Source organism: Corvus moneduloides, chromosome 4, assembly GCF_009650955.1.
Source record: "Corvus moneduloides isolate bCorMon1 chromosome 4, bCorMon1.pri, whole genome shotgun sequence".
Taxonomy (NCBI): Eukaryota; Metazoa; Chordata; class Aves; order Passeriformes; family Corvidae; genus Corvus; species Corvus moneduloides.
This window is the reverse complement of record NC_045479.1, coordinates 7,820,577-7,842,528: the sequence shown is the minus strand read 5'-3', so window position 1 is coordinate 7,842,528 and position 21,952 is coordinate 7,820,577. Positions and strand designations below refer to the sequence as shown.

Sequence of the window (21,952 nt, the reverse complement as noted above, 5' to 3'; positions counted from 1 at the left end):
GCAGTGTTTCCTTTTCCTAATGAATTACCTGCACCCTCTCTTCAAGAGCCAGACGAGCAGGAATCACAGCACACAAACCCAACCAAAGCTGAGTAGCTTTTGCTCAGACTGAATCTACCTTCTGCTAATCTCAAACTAGGCATCTGCTGGTAAAAACACCATGAAATGTTCAGCCTCGGAAGATTGCTCTGCATTAAATCAGGGTCATGTGGCTTACTAATTTTTTTTTTCAATTTTTTTAATTGCAGAAATCAATATAACCCATCCTTTCCCCATTACTAGTATATTAAATTAACTTAGAACATTTGTGAGGCTGATTTGAACCTTAGGGTCTCTAAATCTTTATCTAAAATAATATTTTGAAAGTTTTAAGGGTGTGTATATGTATTTTATTCCTTTAGTTCACTTCGTTAGGAGCAAGCCTACTGGGATTTGAAGTGTTCAGGAACTACGGTGAAAGTAAAGAAACTGAAGGCCCTTTATCATTTGCATTCCAATGGAGGTACACTGCTATATGACTGTCATGGTTTAGCATAGTTTGGGTTTTTAGTTAAGGAGGGCTCTATCAGCCACGGAAGTGGTTCTTTTGCAAAGACGTGCTTACAGCTTCCTCTAGACCAGACAGAACCAATCAACTGGCTGGTTTGAATATTGGTAACTTTTTAACCCACTTAAGAAGCTTGACACGCCCCTGTGATCCACATTTAAGAATGAACAAACCCTGGGAAAGCTCTCTTGCTTCTGGCTTTTGGACAGGTAACTGGGGGCCCTGCTCGGCACAGCCCAGTGGAGCCAGGTGGGGCCCTGCTCGGGGCAGCCCGGCCGGGTTGGCCGTGGCGTGGCTTGGCTGAGATCTCAGCTGCTTCTGCTTGCTGGACACCCAACGCAGCCCCCTCAGTGCGGGCTGGGCCGGGCCGGCTGGGAGACAGACACCCTGGAGCCGCGCGGCCCTGTTCCACCCGTGGCCCTGCTTCGTGCGTGCTGGCCCCACAGCTCAGCCAGCCCCTCCAGTGCGGTCGCTGAAAAGAAATGCTACACCGAAACAAGCTCTGGCCGCCACCCAGCAGAAATTAGGTGACCAACAGCAAAAGGTGAATTCCAGCTGCAAGACCCGGGTGAGATTAACTCTCTTAGTGCTGTAAGATTCTCCAGAACAGATGAAGCCTGCAGACATCAATCCTCTCCCGAGTCAGAGGAAGAGGAAAGGTGAACGCACATGAAGAAAACACCATAAAGACACCAAAGTCAGTGAAGAAGGAAGAGCTGAAACCCCGAGAGAGGAGAAAGAGGAGGTGCTTCAAACACAGAAGCTGAAATTCTGTTGTAAGGCTATGGTGATGGACTATGATACATCAGAGTACCCATTGTAATTTCATGAAAGCGTGGGGGGTGGACCGTTCAAACTGCAGTTGTGAACAAAAGTACCTGTGCTGAAATAAACAAATGTTGAAGTAGATGTGATTTGATGAGAAGCTTGAACAGAGAGAGATGAAAGTGATGAAGACCCTTGCTCCCAGGGGAGAAGAAGACCTCTGTTCCTAGAGATAAAGATGCTCCCAGAGATAGGTGAAGAGAACCTTTGCTTCTGAACAGCTCATCCTTAAAATGGTACCCCGTTAGATCAAGACTGAACCCTCGAAAACAGTTGTGGGGAAAGCTGTAAGACGAGGGAAGGGACTTTCACATGTGAGCAGAGAACCATCCCAGGCGGTTGTCTTGCTGTGACATTGAAGCCATGAGAGAACTGTTTCTTGTGGAGATGTCTCCATAGCATGAGCAAGAGAGACTCCTCTCCCTAAGTGAACTGAAAAAGAGATTATTATAGAGGTGGTAAACTGACTGAAAAAATCTCAAGGTTTGTCTTTTTACGTTGTCAGTGGGAGAAGGGAGAAAGGTGGGGGAAAGAGAAGTGTTCTGAAAGTTTAGTCTGATTTTTTTCCTTTCTTTTAGGTCTGTTAATAAACTTCTTTATATTCTTTTAAGTTTTGTGCCTGCTTTGCTTTCTCCTAATTCTTATCTCAGGAGGAAAATAAGTAAGTAATGGATATTTCAAACCAAACCACTACAATCAGACCCTTTTTTAGGACTCTTCTAAGCATTCCAATGACTTGTTATAGCTTGAGCTACCTCCAAAACACATTTATCAATGATAGCCTTGGTTACATTAGTCACAGAGGTGCTGCAGAAATCCATGAATTTTGAGAATTCATTGAAGATACTACATTATAAGGGCACTGGAGAGCTGAGGTTTGGGGTGAGAATTGATGTCTTTGTGTGTATTGGGGAAAAATAGATTAAGTTTTGTGGCAGAAGGAGCCAGAGATGACTACTTATGCCCCAGAGTTTGTTCTTGCTGTCTAACCAGGTGGTTTGAATAAAAATCTGCTTTAGTCACGAATTCTCTCTCCTTCGCATCCATAAACCACCTTACTGCAGTAGTACCTCTGGTGCTGTATGAAGTGGTTCAAGTTATTTGAAATGTGTGTGTTGAAAGGATACAGAAAGAAAAGGAAATTTAGTGTTCTGCCCATCTTAGGAATATGCAATTAGAAGTTAACTGTAACTGCAATGTTAATTTTTTTTTTTGTCCTGCTGTGGCTTGATGGCTGGTGTTTAGCATTTAGCACCACTTCTTTGTTGTACCTTGCATATTTTTAGTGATTTTTTTCTTTTAAGACATCTTTCATTCCCATAAGAGAAAAAAAATTCCTGAGTGTTTATTCTTGTAAAAAACTAATCTTGTAAGTCCAAATTTATAACTAAATAGCTTGTGCTGTGTGAAGTGTGATCTGTATTAGTTATATACGAGACTGATATGGAAGCAACTGAGTATCCACTGGCCCAGGGAGGTTTTCCTGATGCTTTGGATCCTGGAGAACCAATACTGCTGCTCAGAGAGGGGATGGATGAGGATGTATGTCTGTGCCTGCAAACTCTGAAACAGCTTCACACTGTGGTGGTGCTGCTGCTTCATGGAAAGCTGCTTAGATGGAACAGGAATACCAAACAGCTGCTGTCTTGTGCCAGGCTCGTGCTGTGGCAATCCATAGGTACTGGTACCAAAGGGATCTGGTTTCCTGCTGCTCTAAGTTGAGTTGCTGGAATGAGGGAACAGGATGGCACACAGAAATCCCAGCTGTGTGATGAGGTGCTTAAGTAAGTGTCTGTGGAGCTACAAAGTATTGGTTGTCCAAGAGAAGTGTTGTCTGGAAATGGAGATTATGCTCTGCAGTGGTAATACCAGTTTGCTCTGTTAATGTCCACCCAGGTTACACCATTTAAAGTACTCAGTATGAAAAGAGGTTTTTAAAGTGTGAGGAAATAAAACAAGGGGCTGATGGATAATGTACAAGAAAAGAGCAGAAGAAACTAGGGCTGCTTGGGTGTGAATCTGAGGAAGAGAAGGATTTTAGTTCCTTTGGTCAGCAAATTTAGAAAGACCATTTAATTTGGTTCGAATTTAAGACATCATTTTGAAATGACACTTTTCTGCTACAGAAAAGAGAGGTAAAAGGAAGTACCTGGATAAATGTGAGAGTGATGCTTCTAATGTTGAAGCCATGAGAGCTGGACATGCTGTGTGATGGGGCTTTTCAAACCTGAGCACGTGCTGGGGCATCATTCTAATTTCATTGCAGATGGATCCATTTGAAAGAAGCTTTTTGCTTTTGTGGATTTTTCCTGGTGTTTTGAAGCAAACATGTCAATGTAAGATCATAGAAATCAAATTTTGGTCTCTGTATTTCAGCTGGCTCTGGGGACAGAAGAAGTATTTTCTTGTTGAACTTGTGTTTGTGGAAAAAGTCTTGAATTTTGTTCCCTGAGTCTTTTTCCTCTCCCTTTTCATGTTCAATCCTCTCCCCTTTACTCTTTTTAGTGAATGTGGTCTGAAAAAATCCTGGAAAATGGTTCTACTTACAAGCAGACCTGTAATTCCATTAGACTTCTATTTAGAAGAAAACCAGGATCTGCTGTTTTGGCTGGCTTCTCACTGCCAACAAAATAGTGCTTCTTGTAAACCCTGTTTATCATGAAGACTTTAAACCTGGACTGGGGTCTTAAATGGATTTTTCCATGTTTAATGATAAAAATGTTCTAGCTATCTGAAAGTGGATAACTTAAGGTGTGCATTATGTTACACTAAGTGGGTGGCAAAGGAGCACAAGTTCTGAGGAGGTGCCTAATGAGAGGCACAGAGGTGTCCTAAAAGTATTTTGTCTGGTCTAAAAGATTAGCAAAGATTAACACATGACAAAAAAAACCCCAAAAGCCCAAGCACAAAACCAAAAAACCCAAAACTGAGTATTCAAGATCTTCTTGATATATATATAAATATATAAATTGGCATGACAAGATCCAGAGGCTGGCAAAAGGAAAGCAGCCAAATTAAATGAAGTTGCACACTTGGAGCCAAGAGGATGATTAATCATTGGAATCATTGGAGTTCTCAAAACAAGGTATTTTCCCAGGCACTGTCTAGTCAAAGGTCATTTAACTGGGTTATGTGAGGAAGTAAAAGGGTAAATGTCTGTGGCATGTGGGAGGTCAGCCTGGCTGAGGCCCTTCTTTACAGCTGTGGCTCAGGAACCTCAGGAACTTGATACAATGGTGGCATCATGGATTTCAGCTCCAGAAGGGTCACTCACTTCAATGAACAAATATCTAGTTTGGCTTCTAAATTTCACTGGGAATAAATAATTAGTATTTATATAGTTGTTTCTGTTAATAACTTTTCGCACTTGCAGAAGGGCACATCTGATCTAGAGCCAGGTAAACAAGCACAAAGATGAGGCATGGCCAAGTGAGTCAGTAGCAGGCCTGGAAAAAGACCCAGTGTCTTCTGGATGCCTGGCTGGGACAGATTTGTTTCCTGGGAGGACTCAGCTGTCTGAAATCCAGCATGTTCTCTGTCGCGATAGAGGGGAAACCCCGACGCTCAATATGAGTGATCAGCAGGAATCCGATTTATTGATTGTACCAGAACTCCTTATATACTAACAATAATAAGCTTTATGCATATTCGTAACGGCGCATTCTAAGTGGTTCACGTCGATTAAGCTGATTCTAAACCCCTCCTTAGTTCCCCTTTCGTGGTCAGCAGTTCTGCTTTTTTCCCTGGCCTTCTAACCACAGATGTCCATTGTTTTGCTGCCAAAACCTAACCTTGCTGGCTCTGCAAATAAACCCATAGTTCAGCAGTAAGACTCAATGGTGGTTCAGTTACTGAGCAAGATACATGTAATATTCTGTAACTTCAGTTGTTACACAGGATGTGTGGTGCATTGTCTTATGAGACCTTGCTCAGCTAGCTGCAAGGGTCTATGTGCCCGTTCTCACGTAGCCAGCTTCTCAGATCAGTAAGCTGCAAAGAATCTGTATATCCTGAATCTATATGTCCCTTTTCACGTAACCAATCTCTCACAATTCCCCCGTTTATATTAGTTTGAGCAAGCAAAACTCCCTGAGTTAGTTGATCTACACGTTTGGCTAAACAAGAAAATATAATGCGTGCTCCAAGCAATAGCAAAAGTATGATGCCGACCCATCTAAGACCTTCTTTTATGAGACTTACGGCCCAAACTCCAAGTCCTCCAAAGGTCCCTTGAAACCATCTATCAAAAGGACTGTCCTGAACAGTGAGCTTTTTGGTATGTTCAGTGAGCCATTGAAGCTGAGAATGTATGGATTTACTGTGATCTGATAAGTTAAAGCAGCACATTCCTTCTATGTCTTTGCATCCATGTCCATGTGCTAACAGTAGGAAATCAATGGCTGCACGATTTTGCAGTAAGGCGTGGCGTAAGCTATCCACGTCTGCAACAAGCTCACCTATCAGGTGTGAGGTGACATTTGCTTGCTTGCCTGTCCAACATGCCAACCTTCTAAGCTGAGTGAGGGCACGTGCTGATGCAGCTCCTGGGGCTAAAAGAGAAGCAAAAAAGACAGCAGGAGTTTTCCATAACTGCATATCGTCTCTGCAATTAGGATCTAATGGAAGAGCGCTTCGTCGTGATCGCTTGTGTGTAATAGTTAACAGTTGCTGAATGCTAGGAGCAAACATTGTTAGTTTCCCAAAATAGCACGGTCCTCCCACTGGTTTAGAAGGCACTCCTGGCCATGCCCTGTCCCCACAAATGAGGAAAGTTCCTGAGGGCAAAGCCCTAGGTTCTTGTGGAGGATTATCAACTGGCCATACTGAGCCATTGCAGTACACTGTGGTGTTAAAGTACCATGAGGTGGTAGGGCTCAGCCATGTACTGTCTTTGTTTGGCCTTTGGGGGCTGACACTGCTGTCAAAGTGACTGCCTTTAAACATAAGACAATAGGGACTAGGCTGAGAGCCTAAGAGATCTAGCTCTTGTGGCTCAAACATAGATGTATTAAGGCCTAAGGCAATTGCTCGTGCTTGGGCAGCTAGAGGGTTTTTCTTTATTTTCAGGTCATTGCAGATGTTAAAAGTAGAGAGGTGAGTATCGAGATAGTTATCAGTGAGGGTAGAATGGCTTGCATTACAAAAGGTTGAGAGTGCAATTTCCGGCTCTGAGTAGCTGAGGGTGTATTTTTTAAGGCTACCAGTTTCTGCTAATGGAACCCCAATAAGGCAAGTGCGGAAAGGGTCAGAAGGCGTTGCTAAGGATAAGCAAAAAGAATCTTGGCCTGTTTGGTTAGCCCAGGTAATCCACATGTTTTTTCGGTGGTCTATAGCGCTAACGTGGTGTGGATCGGTAGCGTGCACGGTTATCAGCAATGTTGCAAGCGCTAAAGCGATAGCACATGCGTTCCCACTCATGGGTACGCACCATCCATTGGCGTGGTATTTTAAGGCCATCTCCGCAAACTTTATGCACTTTTGCGGATTTAAGCTGTAAGCGAATGCGAGCAACCTCGTGATTAATTCGATAGCGAAATTCAGCAATAGCTCATTGTTCTACTGCCTCATAAAGAGTAAGACCCTGAAAAATTGGTAAACCAGTTTCCCGTTCTAAATCTCTCTGTAACGTGTCACGTCGCCAAGTTCCCTCACAATTAATACACCATGCTCCCCCTAACAGAAGTGTCTGATGAACCCACCACTCTTTGTTACAACCCCCACATCGGATAAGAAACCATGCAAAATGCCCTGGCTTCCCGCAAACACCACAGGTTCGACAATTAAGTTTCCCTGGATAATACTGTTCAAGGGCGTCCAGTAGCTGTTCTGTTTCCTCCCAGGATTCAAAGTGCCTAAGTCGGGTAGGCACGATGTTTGCAAGAGGTGCGATCACCGGATCAGCTACTAGATGTAGCCGAAGCAGACTCAGCTCTGGAAGGTGATATTGTGGAGGCTCCAGGCTTGCACGGTGTTGGTTTGACCCAGCGGCTGGGTATCCACTGCGGACCTGTAGGAGTAAGCACACAAACATAGCCACGACCAAAATATAACACCTCTGCAGGGCCTTTCCATTCCCCTGCAGCCATGTCCTTAAAGTGAACATAGCTTCCAGTCCCTCTTTGAGCTGGTGGGGGGGAAAAGTCCAAGCAATGGCCACTCCTAAAAATTTTGGTCTGTGGTAAGAACCATGCCCATTTGAGCGAGTATGTCTCGTCCCACCAGAGCAGCAACACCAAGTGGCAGTGGGATGATAGACACACTGCAATTTACCACTTGATCAGCTATAGTCCATTGCAATGGAGGGGACTTGCGAGCGAGGGTAAGTCCTCCCACTCCAGTGACTGTAGATCCAGATTCAAAGGTGGGCCAATGCTGAGGCCAGTGGTGACTGCTGATGATGGATACATCAGCGCCAGTGTCCAAGAGTGCTGTCAGGGTAACAGTCTCTTCTTGGTATGTTACTGCCACTGTGCGGCGTGGCCAACTTTTCAGGCTCACAGTGAGCATGGCTGCCGGTCCTGTGGATCCGAAGGCTCCCTCACCCCTGGGATCAGAGTGTATGGGTGACAGTCCTTCAGTGAGAACCGGCAAAGGCACCAATTGTCGAGTGCCCTTTTCTATGAACATTGGTGGAAAAAGTCTGTACCATGATTTGAATTTCTCCAGTATAATCCGCATCAATTAGTCCTGTAAGTATTTGTAATCCTTCCATAGCAGCTGATGAGCGTCCGATTAAAAGTGCTCCGACCGCTTTCCCATTTATAATTATAGGTCCTTTAATCCCGGTGGGGACACGCTGCGGTCGATTGTCTATAAGAGTACAGTTTATTGAGATTGCCAAGTCCAATCCGAGGCTTCCCCGGGTTGCGGGCTGGAGACGAAAGTGCTGGTCAGAGTCGGTAGAGGCATGCAGGTGTTGATTTCCTGGGTCGCTGGGTATGCTGCCGCTTTTGGCTCAGCTTCCCGTTTCCCGACCTCCGGCAGGCAGTGCTGGCATGGGTGTCCGATCAGCAATGCTGACACCAGACGTTGCTAGAGTTGCAGTCCCGTCTCATGTGACCGGAGACTCCACAGTGAAAACATCGCAGTTGGGTGGTCTGTCGTCGAGACCCGCTCCAGTGATTTTGCAAAGGTGCAAGGGCAGCTAAAACCTGACTCTGATTTGCCTCAATCTGCCTCTGAGCTACCTCAGCCTGCTGTTTCATCCCTATTCCTAGTTCCTTTCCAAGTTCCTTTATTGCATTAACAAGCATAGCTTGTGGACCTACAGGGACCTGTGACATCCTCTCTAATGCCTCCTCAATCGTCCAAGTAGCAGGCAGAGTAACTAACACACTACGTGCAGTGGGGTTACAATTCTGAATGACACATCGTTTAAGCAAGGCACCATGCAGAGCTTCTGGAACCCCGGCTGCAATAATAGCGTTTGCTATTCGATCGATAAAGGTACCAAATGGTTCTTCTCTTCCCTGTCTGATACTCATATATGATGGCAATCCTCCTGAGTCCTTAATCTGATCTATTGCTCGCCGAGCTAGCTGCACGCTTTCCCGGACCTTGTCAGGACCTACGAGAGCCTGTGTCTCTATCTGCGTATAATTTCCCGTACTCATTAGTTTATCTAGGGTTACCCCATGCAAAGGATCTGCTGCTCTCCGCTGTGTTGCTACCGACTGCTGGCATAAAGTCTGCCAGTAAGCTCCAAACAATAGACACTGGTGTTGTGTTAATATCAGCTTAGTAATATTTTTAACATCATTCGGTAGCAAGAGCATAGAGCCCAACAAAAAATCAAGCATTTGACGAGTTGGTTCCCCTTTTAACCCAGATTCATTAACAGTGGCTCGCAGTTGGGTAAGCAATTTCCAATCTAAAGGTTTAATATTAACAGTAACTTGTCTTTGAGCATCAGAGGGTGAAAATTCGACTGGAAAAGCATGTGCAAGTTCTCTGGCATTATCTATGTCTCCCTCAGCAGCAATATTTTTAGCAACCTCCCTCCAAAATTCCTCTCGTTCCTTAGCTATCTCTTGACTCTCTGAGTTTGTTTTTACAAACAGCGGGGGGTCTGTGGGCAGCTCTAACGAAGGAGCTGTAGGTACTATCTCATGCTCTAAAGGTGCTAATGGTGCACTAACAGGTTGAGGGGACGCGGGAGACGAAAAAACAGGATCTGAGGCTGCCCTCTCCTTTTGCATGGTAGAAGTATTCACAGAGGGGGGTAATGGGCAGCTGCTCTCACCCATGTCCTTCTCCTGAGTAAGCGGCGTTCCTAAGCGCTGCGCAGCGGCTGCTGCAGCCTTCTGCTCTGCCTCATACTGTGCCAAAGCATTACTCACTGCCCGCCACGGTTTCATCATCTTTTTAGCCACCTTATCATCCTGCGTAGCTGCATCAAATATCCCCAAACACTTTCCACTGCTCCCTCTCAAAAACTTCATTCGGATCAGTAAAACAACCCTTAGCAACTCCATAATCTAAAAGTCCAGGGAGATCCTTTTTACAATCTATCCCTGGTGTGCTCCACTTTCCTAAAAAGCATTTGAGCAATTGATACACCGCTTGTCTCTTAGCCATACCTAAATGTCAGCGCTGTTGCAGCCTTTGCAAGACCCGGCGGTGCGTGGCCAGCAGGACTCCTCTGTAGGTGCTCCTGGGCTCGGACGTGTGGACTTTTCACCACCTCTGCAGCCTCCCGAGCTGCTTACGGGACCGACGCAGACTCTCTATCGTGCCGTGGCTACAGGTTGTCCATCTCTACGGTCCCCATCCCCCGCAGGCTGACGGATGTAGGCTATCCGTCTCTACGGTCCCTTTTTCCGTCCTCTGTTCGGGCGCCAGAATGTCGCGATAGAGGGGAAACCCAGACGCTCAATATGAGTGATCAGCAGGAATCCGATTTATTGATTGTACCAGAACTCCTTATATACTAACAATAATAAGCTTTATGCATATTCATAACGGCGCATTCTAAGTGGTTCACGTCGATTAAGCTGATTCTAAACCCCTCCTTAGTTCCCCTTTCGTGGTCAGCAGTTCTGCCTTTTTCTCTGGCCTTCTAACCACAGATGTCCATTGTTTTGCTGCCAAAACCTAACCTTGCTGGCTCTGCAAATAAACCCATAGTTCAGCAGTAAGACTCAATGGTGGTTCAGTTACTGAGCAAGATACATGTAATATTCTGTAACTTCAGTTGTTACACAGGATGTGTGGTGCGTTGTCTTATGAGACCTTGCTCAGCTAGCTGCAAGGGTCTATGTGCCCGTTCTCACGTAGCCAGCTTCTCAGATCAGTAAGCTGCAAAGAATCTGTATATCCCAAATCTATATGTCCCTTTTCACGTAACCAATCTCTCACAGTTCTCCAGTCCACGGAGAGCTGTAATTCATGGAGATCCACTCTGCCCTGACCCACAGGTTGTACACCAAGGAATCCTACCTCGAATTAGTGCACAGGGGGAAAAAAGGTTGAAGAAAGCCCTTTTCCTTTCAATATCTGTGACAGACTTGCGAGGCATTCCAAGAAAGAGTTGTTGAGCACTGGCTTTGTAATTGCTGGGGAGAAGTTGTTCATATGTGAGTGAATTTCACCAGCAGAGAGAATTAGTGACTGACTTCTGCAGGGGGAGGTTTAAACTTCAGTGTTATGAAGCGGTTAACTACTACTTGGCTTAAAATAAAGGCTCCATGGATACAGAGGCAGGAGAGACAGAAACGGTGTCTGCTGAGCACTTGGTTTTGCTTTCCCTGGTGTTACTTAGAGCTGGAGTTTTACCCTGCCATTACTCAGTCCTGCCTTCACCCTGTTTTCTCACTGCATCTTTCCTTCAGAGACAGGATATTTCTGGATTTTCGTTCATGTCGTGTTTCTGTGCTTTTAGGTGCAGAAGTGCAATTTTTACCTTTGTTTGGAGATGAATTTAAATTAGGTTGTTTGCCTCAACTGCTCACATCTTTAGGTTTTTGCAGTAACTGTCATTAGTTTGTGTAATTATATTGACAATAAAAAATCATGGATGGGAACCTTGGAAGAAATAAAAAAAAAGCAAAAGAAGAATGATAAGTCTATAGACCTTTAAAAAAATATTTCTAAGTTTAAAAATTAATGGTTAAGAACAGTGTGTTCAGCTTTCATGGTATCGGATGATAGTGGCAATCCTGAAATTTTACTGTTTTGCTGTTCTTCACTATATTTTAGTATTCCAACTTTATTTATTTTTATTCTAGTTTGTATTGGAAATGTTTAACTACATTTACCTCAGTGTGCTACGTCATCATTTTATATTTGTCTCAGCTGCTCCAGTTCTTTAGGATAGGTAGAGTTGTTTCTGTGTTCTGAGATTATTTGGGATTTTGCATTTGCTTGGTTTTTAGTATAGCTGAAAATCGTGTATGTAGTTGCATCCAGTCAGTAGTTCCATTGTGAAATCTTTAGAAGAAAGTGTGGGATATTGATGCTGGCAGGTGCCCACCAAGACCACAGCATCACTGGCAGGGCAGAGAAAATACAACGAAAAGTTCGTGAGTTGGGGTAAGGGCAGGGAGCGATTCCTCACCAGTTACTGTCATGGGCAAAACAACTTAGGGAATTTAGTTCCACTTATTACCAATGAAAAATAAAACTAAATCTTAAAAACACCTTCTCCCCACCCCTCCCTTCTTCGTGGCCTTCTTTCCTGGTTTTCTCCACCACTTCACCCCTCCAGTAACACAGGGTCATGGGGAATGGAGGTTATGCTAAGTTCCTCACACATTGCCTCCACTTTGTCCTTAGTGTGAGGGCTCATCACACTCTTTCCCTCATCTAGAGCGGAGTCCCTTGCATGGGAGAGTCCTTCAGGAACTGCTCCAGTGTGGGTCCCTGTGAATGCTAAAAGGCAGGAGCAGAAAAATTTTCCAGCTCTGTAGTTTGTGAAGTTTTTCCTTTCTCATGCTTTAGCTGAGAAACAGAGAAATCCAGCTTCTCACAGCTTCCCTGTGAGAGCTTTCATTCTCATGAGAACTGGATGGATAACAGTTTGTAAGAATGTAAACCATTTTTGCACTTGCAAGTTGTTCTGGAAACTGTAGAATTTTTTTCAGTCTTGTGAGAATAATATTTGGAAATGGGTGTCTTACTGCTCAGCCTATCACCTTGAGAGGTGGTGAGTGAATAAGCCAATCATGTAATTTCTTTATTGCGAACTACACTATAAAAGAGGAGAAATTCATTAAATGAGGTCTTAGCTCTGCTTTGGCCATATCATCTGACCTGCATTGTCGTGATTTCGCCATTCTCTGGGGATAACAGCAACAGGTCCCTTCCACAAGGTCAGTCCTTCAGGAATAGGCTGTTCTAGTATGGGTCCCCCACAGGGTCACAAGTCCTGCCAGCAAACCTGCTCCAGCCTGGACTCTTCTCTCCACAGATACTGCCAGGAACCGGCTCCATTGTGGATTCTCCACAGGGTCACAGCCTCTGTCGGGCATCCACCTGCCCCTTCTTAAACCTGTTATTTCTGAGGTGCTGCCACTATCACTGACAGGCTCAGCCTTGGCCAGCAGCGCATCCATCCTGGAGCTGCCCTGGCACTGGCTCTGATGCACATAAGAAAAGCTTCTGGCAGCTGCTCAAAGGAGCCGCCCGTGTTGCTCCCTGTAGAGGGTTCAGTTCATAAACCGGGCAGGAACACCAATTGAGTGTAGTGGTTAGGTTCAAAATATCCATTACTTATTTTGCTTCTGTGAGATAAGAATTAGGAAAAAGCAAAGCAGGCACAAAACTTAAAAGAATATAAAGAAGTTTATTAACAGACCTAAAAGAAAGGAAAAAAATCAGACTAAACCTTCAGAACACTTCTCTTCCCCCCATCTTTCTCCCTTCTCCCACTGACGATGTAAAAAGACAAACCTTGAGATGTTCAGTCAGTTTACCACTTCTATAATAACCTTCTTCAGTTCACTTAGGGAGAGGAGTCTCTCTTGCTCATGCTATGGAGACATCTCCACAAGAAACAGTTCTCTCATGGCTTCAGTGCCACAGGGAGAGAGCTGCCCTGGTTGGTTCTCTGCTTGCATGTGAGAGTCCCTCCTCCCGACTTACAGCTTTCCCCACAACTGTTTCTGAGGGTTCAGTCTTGAGCTACTGGGTGGGGTACCATTTTTAAGGATGAGCTGTTCAGAAACAAAGGTTCTCTTCATCCATCTCTGGGAGCATCTTCATCTCTAGGAATAGAAGCCCTCCCCCTGAAGGGTCTTCATCACTTTTATCTCTAGGAATAGAGGCCCTCCTCCTCCCCTGGGAGCAAAGGTCCTCATCAAATCACAGCTACTGTCATTTGCTTATTTCAGCACAGATACTTTTGCTCACAATTGCAGTTTGAATGCTCCACCCCCCTATGCTTTCATGAAATTACAATGGGTACTCTGATATATCACTCCATCACCATAGCTTTACAACAGAATTTCAGCTTCTAAGCTTGAAGCAACTCCTCTTTCTACTCCCTCAGCATTTCAGCTCTTCATGCTTCACTGACTTTGGTGTCTCTATGGCATTTTTTCACACGCCTTCACCTTTCCTCTTCCTCTGACTTGGGAGAGGATTGATGTCTGCAGATTTCATCTGTTCTGGAGGAAACTTACAGCACTAAAAAAGGGTTAATCTCACCTGGGCCTTGCAGTGGAGTTCGCTTATTGCTGTTCGTCACATAATCTTTGCTGGGCAGTGGGCATCCTCAGATGAATCTTCGGCCACACTGGAGGCGGGGATGGTGGGGAGCTGGGCTGCGCCACCTGCACGGACCATGCCACGGCCGACCTGGCCAGGCTGAGCAAGGCCCAGCCCAGCCCTGCTGGGCCGCCTGCAGGCCCCCCCCCCCCCCCCCCCCCCGCTACCTCTCCGAAAGCCAGAAGACAAGAGAGCTTTTCCAGGCTCTGTTTGTTCTTAAATGTGGATCACAGAGGCATGTCAAGCTTCTTAAGTGGCTTAAAAAGTTGCCAATATTCAAACTAGCCAGTTGATAGGATCTGTCAGGTCATAGAGGAAGCTGTAAGCACCTCTTTGCAAGAGAATCACTTCTGTGGCTGATGGAGCCTTCTTTACCAAAAAACCATACTATGCTAAACCATGACACTCTCCTGCTACCAAAACCTGGCCACACAAACCCATTACAAAGGGGTTTCCAAAATATCCTCTGTGGCGCGCACAGGACCATCCCCAAGGGACACATGATGTGACTCTTGGGGATGGTCTGTACAGGGCCAAGAGCTGGACTGATGATCTTTCTGGGTCTCTTCCAAGTTGTCATATTCTGTGATTAATTGTTGGACTTTGTCTTCCCAGAGACTCCCATACCAATGGAAAATAAGCAATAGCTACAGGCTGGACCATGCTGAGCATTAGTGTAGTGACCTGCTTGATTCTGAGGGATTGTGTTAAGAGAAATATGTATGTGTGTGCATCCCTGATTTTATTAATTTCATTTTTGCTAAAACATACCTGTTACAGGAAATAAATGAAGCTCCTGTCCAAAACTGGGATTCTCCTGCACAGACTTGCCTTTCTTCCCTGTTTGCCCACACATCCCATGTTTCCCCAGTTCATTTCTACACAAAGCCTTGCATCATCAGCAAAATCTGATCCTGGCAGAAAACTAGGAAGCTACATGATGTGCAGCTTCTGATACCACTTTTATATTTGGAAATAGGTACCTCTAAGTAATAGTTTTCAAAGAGATGTGGTATTTTCTTAGCAGGTTGAAGTTGAAGTTTACCGGAGGGATTCTAAGAAGCTTCCTGGCCTGGGAGACCCCGATATTGACTGGGAAGAGAGTGTCTACTTGAACCTCATCCTGCAGAAGGTAACAGTGATGCTTATCTAATTTTCACAGGCTATTTATGCAGTTTTGCCTTTCAGAATCTAAACTGAGATACTTATTATTTTTCGATAGAGTCCTAATAGCTTTCTACAAAAAACTTTAACTGTATGCAGTGAAGCTGGGCTGAGTTTTGTTCTCCGTAACAAAGTTTTGCAAAAGGAAGGCTTCATCCATTTTAATGGGTTTTGAGAGTGAATGAGACTTAGACAAGCAGCATTTCCATTAGAGTTCACAGTACTGGTGCAGCTAAGACAGAAGAGTGGTAAGTGTAAATGCAGTGTCATGTATTATGCTGGAGGGTTACTGCTCTTGACAGCAGAACTTTAATAAAACATTTGGTGGTAGGAACATGAAGGCAGAACTAATTATTTCTTTAATTAATTCGTAGGTTGTTTGGTTATTGTGTGTGTTACATTGGTGCTTAGGAAAGCTGAATATTACTGTAATCATTTGAGATCCCTTAAGAGTTTTGCTGATTATGATCTCAGAATGGGAAACTGTTGGCTCAGGCACACATCCTGGAAAATAAATTGTTTTCATTCTCCCTCCTTTCTCCCAGAACTCTCTTTGCAGAACTTCTCTGCAGAGAGCAGTTTTTGCCTTTATTTGATACTCAGTAAAACCAGGATATATTTGCCACAGTCAGAATTCAGAGATATTGTTACAGCTGGCCATTGCTGTCCAGAGCTATTGCACTTTCTCCTTTTAAGTTTTTTCAGGTTGTTTGGAAGGCTGTGCTAGTGTTTTCTGATATCTCTAACATGTCACTGGTGTTCATTAGTGTGTCTCTTTTTCCCTGTTCAAAGGGAGGAAATCTTTTCCATTTCTATCATAAAGTGTGCTTAGGGATGTGTGTGTGTGTGTGTGTGTGCGCGCGCGCTGCTTATTCCCCCATCTGAAATTAAGTTCATGTTAAACTATATCAGCAGGACTTTCCTTACCCATTGGTTGTGCACCTCAACAAGCAGCTGTGCAAGAGATTTTGGTGTTACTTAGTTAATGAAAAAACACAGGTTTGAAAATCGTAGGAGGTTCAGTATAGTAAAGAGAGTAAAGAAAATGGCAACACCAAAATATCGTGCTTTTTAGACAGACAGCTAAAAAAAAGTGAAACAGAATGTGTTCTGCTTCATGCACACCAATGTTTTGTTTTCCCGACTCTAAATGTTCATTTCTCTGTATGGTGCCCTGTTCCAGCTGGATTATGTGGTGACCTGTGCTGTGTGCACACGCTCTGATGGAGGTGATATTCATATTCACAAAAAGAAATCTCAGGTGAGCTTCCCCTTTTATTGCTGTGGATCAGAGGTTGGTATCCAGTATTACCTAATCTTAAAAGCTGGGGCAGTGGTTCTCAGGCTGTGCTTTGACAGATTCATCCTTGTGAAGCATCTCAAGTCTTTGTATAGTGACATTTCTTGCCAGTTACCTAGATGGGAGATGTAAATATCCTTTATAGCCCCTCTTTGTAAATTTTGTAAATTGTAAAGACCCTTGCATGCTTCAGGGTGTATATCTTTGCCTGGTGGATTTAGGGGAGAAAGGGAAGGTGCTGGGGATGGGAAGGAATATGATGCCTAACTGTTCCCCAGTCCGAGACTAAACCTGAAATTGTATGAGATCTGGGTTACGAGGAGCCTTCAGGGTAAGTTTCTAATGTAGAGCTGCTAAATGGCAGACAATTTACTGATTACCAATTTATATTTTTATTATTTTACAAGATTCTTAGTTTGTCTCTTAACCTGCTCATTCCTTTATTCTCCATACCCTAGGCTTTTATCTTTTCTGTGCAGTTAATCCAGGGTTTAGCATAGTGGAAGAGACTGAATAACAAGCATAAAGGGGATAGGAGCAAGAAACCTGAGGCTTCCCCACTCAATTTCCAGTAGATCTTGCAACAACTTCTTCTAGTTAGCAGAAATTCTTCTTTAAAAGGCTCCTGTTGCCTTCAAAAGCCTGTTTATCCCAGGCATTTCCATTCCCTTAGTTCATGCAGGTGTTTGCATGGCTTTACCGAAATTAACCAGTGCTCTTTAGTTTTTAATTATGTTTTGCCACTTTAAAAGAACTTTTTCTTTGCCTACAAACAAAACTAGGAATGCTGATTGTTGTCTCTGTGATTTACATTGATTAAGCACATAATTTTTTCTCTAGGTGTTGTTGAGATGCCACATTGCGCTACTGATTTAAGCCTGTTATTTCTCATTGCTTTTTTCACTGTTGGCTAGTCCAAATTTCACCCCAAGTTAACTTCTGCAAATGTTTTTGAGAAAAATCTGTGAATATTATTTGCAGATTTGAAAACTAGGAAGGAGAAGATGAGGGATATGCCCTTACTGCATGTGAGCAGTATTTAGAAGGAAGAGGAAGTTTTTTGTTCCTCCTTTCTAGAGGCTCCTACTGTGGGACTGCTTATAAATTGTGTCTTCCCTTTTTCCACATTTAAACTTACCAGAACATACCAGTAACATTTCAGCATCGTTGCGTTGATCTATAGAGAGGGCAAAGGCAATTCCATATGCTGTGAAAGCATGTTTGCAGTTGGGCATTTCGTTGTCACGTCCACCATTGAGCTGTTGGTGTTAAATGAAGGAAATCCAGCTGGTTTGGATCTGCATTACTGCTCTGATGGTTCTTGCTTTAAAAAATGCGTCTTCTCCTGCCCATATGTAGCCAGATGTTGATGGCCTAAGACCTGTTGTCCTACTCCAGACCTATGACAAATCTACTCTGCTCATACAACTGAATGCATACGGCATGAAGCCAGAAGGAAAAAGGCTGACTTTATTTTGAAAACTGCTGGCTTGACAATAAAATCTCCACAAACTGTATTTTCCTCAGGTGTGCCCGACTGGAGATGAATTTGGGAGGATGTTTTGCTGTTCATTGGCTGGCATAAAAATGAGGATGCCTGGAAGACATCTTTGTTTCAGGCATTGGTGCAAGTAGCATTTTTGAGGAGTCTGGGTACTTTCTAATGATGTTTCTGGTGTTGAAACAACCTTTCTTTTTAACTGTATTTCAATGTGCTTAAAGGCCACATAGATACAAATAAGGAAAAGCAACCCTCTCATGAATATCTAATATCCTATCCTTAATTATGTTTTGTGTTGAATGGTTTGTAGCAAGAATGTCTCGAACTTGACAGCCTGGTCAGATCCAGAGCTTTCAGCATGTTCACAGTGGGCTAAGATTTGACAGGTTTCTGTAATTCAAACCTTTGTTTGTAAACAAATGCGGAAGGAAAGAAATCTGCTTGGTATGAATTCCTTCTCCCTCCTTACCTGGTCGCTAAACTTTTTGGAATGATAAAATCTAAAGCCTTTAGCTATTTAAACAAAGTCACTAAAGGAGTTCAGGAACTGCTTAGGAGGGAGAAATGTGTAAGAGGAAGCACAGTGATAGGGAAAGAACCAGAAGATGCGGATGAGAAACCAAGTGCTGTGAGCCATTGTCTTGGTTTTGTCACCAGAACTGCGGGGAAAACAAAAACTCTCCAACAACATTTTTAGTGTTAGAGAATCAAGGCATTACTTTATTCTGGCCAGGATGTTGTTCTGCCAGGATGTGCAACAGAAATCATTTCATCCGCACATTGCCCGGGTTGTGCAGAGAAATTCATTCCATCATGATGGATTTCTCCTTAGCTGAAAACCAAGCTATACTAAACCACAACATTCTCACATAATTTTTACTAGATTTTTCACATACTTATACAGTCAAAACCCATAGAAATTAATTGGTTCAATGTTCATTGGCCCCAAGTTACACAGTTCTTAGTATTTGCTTTCCTATTGGTTATCAATCTCTTCGCCTTCAATGTTAATAGGTTCTCATTCTTCATTCCCTTATCTCTCTTTTCCTAGACCAGGTGTTTCTGACCATGCCAGGGGTGATGTTTGGAGTTGATATTCGTTAATGGTTGTTGATGGTCATTATTTTTTGTGTATCTTCTGTGCTACTCCCAGTCTGTCGAGATGTTAAGCTCATCAGGCCTCGAGTGATGAAACAGTCCCCTGAAAAGAAACTTTGATTGCCTTCCCCCCAGGGCAAAGATGAACAAAACCCCTGACTAAATTTACATTAAAAAAAATTAAACTTGGTATCATTTCGAACAGTTTTAGACAGTCTAAAGAAGTGGGCACTCTGAAATGAGCAACCTCCCCCTTGATTCCAACCAATCCCTTTCCCCCAATAACGAATGAAATACAAGTAGATTTAAGTGAAAAAATAACATTTTATTAACAAACAGACACCAACAGGCAGGGCGAAAAAGTAAATAACTGCTAGATACCAAACTGTTAAAACTCAAAACCCCATGGGAACAAAAAGAAACCCAAAATGCCAGAAATACCTGTTCCCAAAATGGCGCCTGCAGGAGGCAGCCATGTAACCAAGGGACAAAGGGAAGATGGTGTCACACTGTTCCCTTCCAAGATGGCACCTCCCAGGTGACCACATGTCCCCAGGAACAAAGAGACAAGATGGTGGCAACCCCTACCAGGAAGGCAGGAGCCCACAGAGCAGTTCCAGAGGCAGATGGAAACTCACCAGCCTGTGTGGGGTCTGCGCTGCTGCAGCCGCTTCCTCCTGCCTTTCGCGGGCTCTGCTGCTGCTGCCGGGCTCTGCAGCCTGGGTGTGGAGTTGAGGGGGAAAGGGCCAGTCTGTGGGCACTGGCACAGGGCGGCCTGGCCCCAGGAACTCGCTCGCTTTTTTTCTGGCTGTTGGCAGAGTTTGCAAGTTCACTTTGAAACAGTTTCTAATTGCAAAATGCAATTTCTACAAGTAGCTACAGCTGCAAACCCAAAGCCGCCACAAAAGAGAGACTCTCCATAGCCTTCTCTCCTGGAAGGGCTTGGGTTGGAGCGAGGGCTGCTACAGGTGGGCGCCTGTGGAATTCGCCCCAAGGCAGCCCAAAATCACTAACTGCAGTCTCCCCTATACAAGGAAAAAAAAACCCGCAAAATTAAGAGAGAACAAAAAAATGGAAGGAAAGCCTGAACAAAGACCAAGTAGCCTGCAAAGTGAATACTACACAGCCAAGAGCCCAGAAACTGCCTCTGCACCGATTTCAAAAATGCCTGTGATAGCACCTCACACACACAAGGTCTGAGGCTGTAGGGTTATAAAGATACAGTAACGGTTTTTGTGTGCAGGTAGATATGGAATAAAATAGCATTATGAATCACCCCAGGACAGCCACGCTGCCCTTACTGAGGGAGGTTGATCTTAGTGTGGTACTAAGTAAACAATAACAAATTAAAGGTGTTGGATCAGCTGCTTCATGGTAACTTTCTTGCACTGTGGTATTTTACTTTGCAGCACATTGCAGCAACATAAAGGCATCTGAAAGTGATGATGAAAAAGTAGGATGGTATACTGTAGTATGGTGAGAGGTTAGGTACACAGGTAGATTTACTGTGGAGAAATGGGTTTTTGATTACTTGCATGTGGAAACCAAGGATTTCTCAAGTGCCATTACTGCAAATCTGGCTTTAGTCAGAAACCAGCTCAGCTGTGCTTGAAGGATGTCCAGCATCTCTAGCGTAAGTTAGCAGTGCCAGCCTGAGATGTTTTGTAATTACTTGCCTTGTGTTTGTGTGTCTATTCCCAAGCACATTTAACTGAGAAGAGGTATCTTTTTCTGCATCTTTCTCAGCAAGTGTTTGCATCTCCAAGCAAACACCCAATGGACAGTAAAGGAGAGGAGTCAAAGATCAGCTACCCCAATATATTCTTCATGATTGACAGTTTTGAAGAGGTGAGTTCCTTGTCGCAGCAGCAAAGTTTTGTCCTATTCTAGTCGTAGGTCCTGATTAGCTGTTTTCTTGTACCTTTTGAACAAATGTTCTTGGGTAGTTGTGGTTTATCTTCTGCGAGATCTTATTTTATTATATTTTATTTTACTTTGTCGCAGTGGTGTTGGATGGTAAAATGCCGCGACCTTCCCAAAAGCGTCTCCAAGGGAGGAAGCTGTTCGATGCAGCCACCACACACACACACACACACGTACGCACAGATACACCAGATAGCTGTCAAAAACAGTCCAACGATAAAGGAGCAGGAAGGGTCTTCGCATGGGTTTTACAGGAGAGGTTTATTGCAGCCACACTCGTGCAGGGTTCCAGAGAAGTAGCCTGAGAACAATGCAAGGTCCAGGGTTTTATATGGGAGCAGATTGAGCATCAGGAACCAATGATCTGAGGGCAGGGGGCGGCACACAGGTGGGGCCAGGGTAAGGGAACCAATAGGGAAATTCTGAGAGTGTGGTGATGGGGCAAGGGGTGGAGCGGCCAACGTAGCCAACCAGGGAAGCAGAACTGGGGTACATTAACATAACAGAACAGAGCATCTTGGGAGAAGCTTTTTCAGTCACCCTAACCTAAAAAAGAACCTAGGACTTGTTCCACCATAGGACTCCTTTTGTTCCTTGTCCAGCAGGCCCCCCACCCTCCACATTTTTTATTTTATTTTATTTTATTTTATTTTATTTTATTTTATTTTATTTTATTTTATGTTACCTTCCTCTGTCTTTAATATTTGAAATCTGATCTTAAAGCTGTATTTAGGCATCAGTACCTATGATGGGCTAAAGCATGAAAGGCTGATGTGAGGGCTGCTCATCTCAATGTGTGATTTGCAGTGTGCACTGCCTGGAGTCTGTTTTCTTGAAAGGCTGGGGTGAAACATTCTGCTCCCTTTCAATTTATATTGAAAGTTCCTTG

At 44.0% G+C, this 21,952-nt stretch overlaps 2 protein-coding genes across 3 annotated transcripts in view; one reads left to right on the top strand and one right to left on the bottom strand.

The window, feature by feature from the left end:
• Positions 1-21,952, top strand: part of KIAA0930 (KIAA0930 ortholog) — an 89,170-nt gene that overhangs the window by 53,158 nt on the left and 14,060 nt on the right. The window contains exons 3-5 of one of the 2 annotated variants that reach the window (XM_032106836.1): positions 15,105-15,209; positions 16,425-16,502; positions 20,887-20,988. In XM_032106836.1, coding sequence (XP_031962727.1) covers positions 15,105-15,209; positions 16,425-16,502; positions 20,887-20,988 — 285 coding nt within the window. Of the gene's footprint in view, positions 1-15,101; positions 15,210-16,424; positions 16,503-20,886; positions 20,989-21,952 lie in introns of both variants that reach the window. The other variant, XM_032106834.1, reaches the window with a different exon arrangement.
• Positions 8,323-10,343, bottom strand: LOC116443033 (endogenous retrovirus group K member 8 Gag polyprotein-like). Its single transcript, XM_032106830.1, has 2 exons — positions 8,495-10,343; positions 8,323-8,449 (listed from the first exon to the last, which is right to left on the bottom strand). Exons 1-2 carry the CDS (start codon positions 9,844-9,846, stop codon positions 8,380-8,382), a joined length of 1,422 nt encoding a protein of 473 aa, XP_031962721.1. The 5' UTR covers positions 9,847-10,343; the 3' UTR covers positions 8,323-8,379.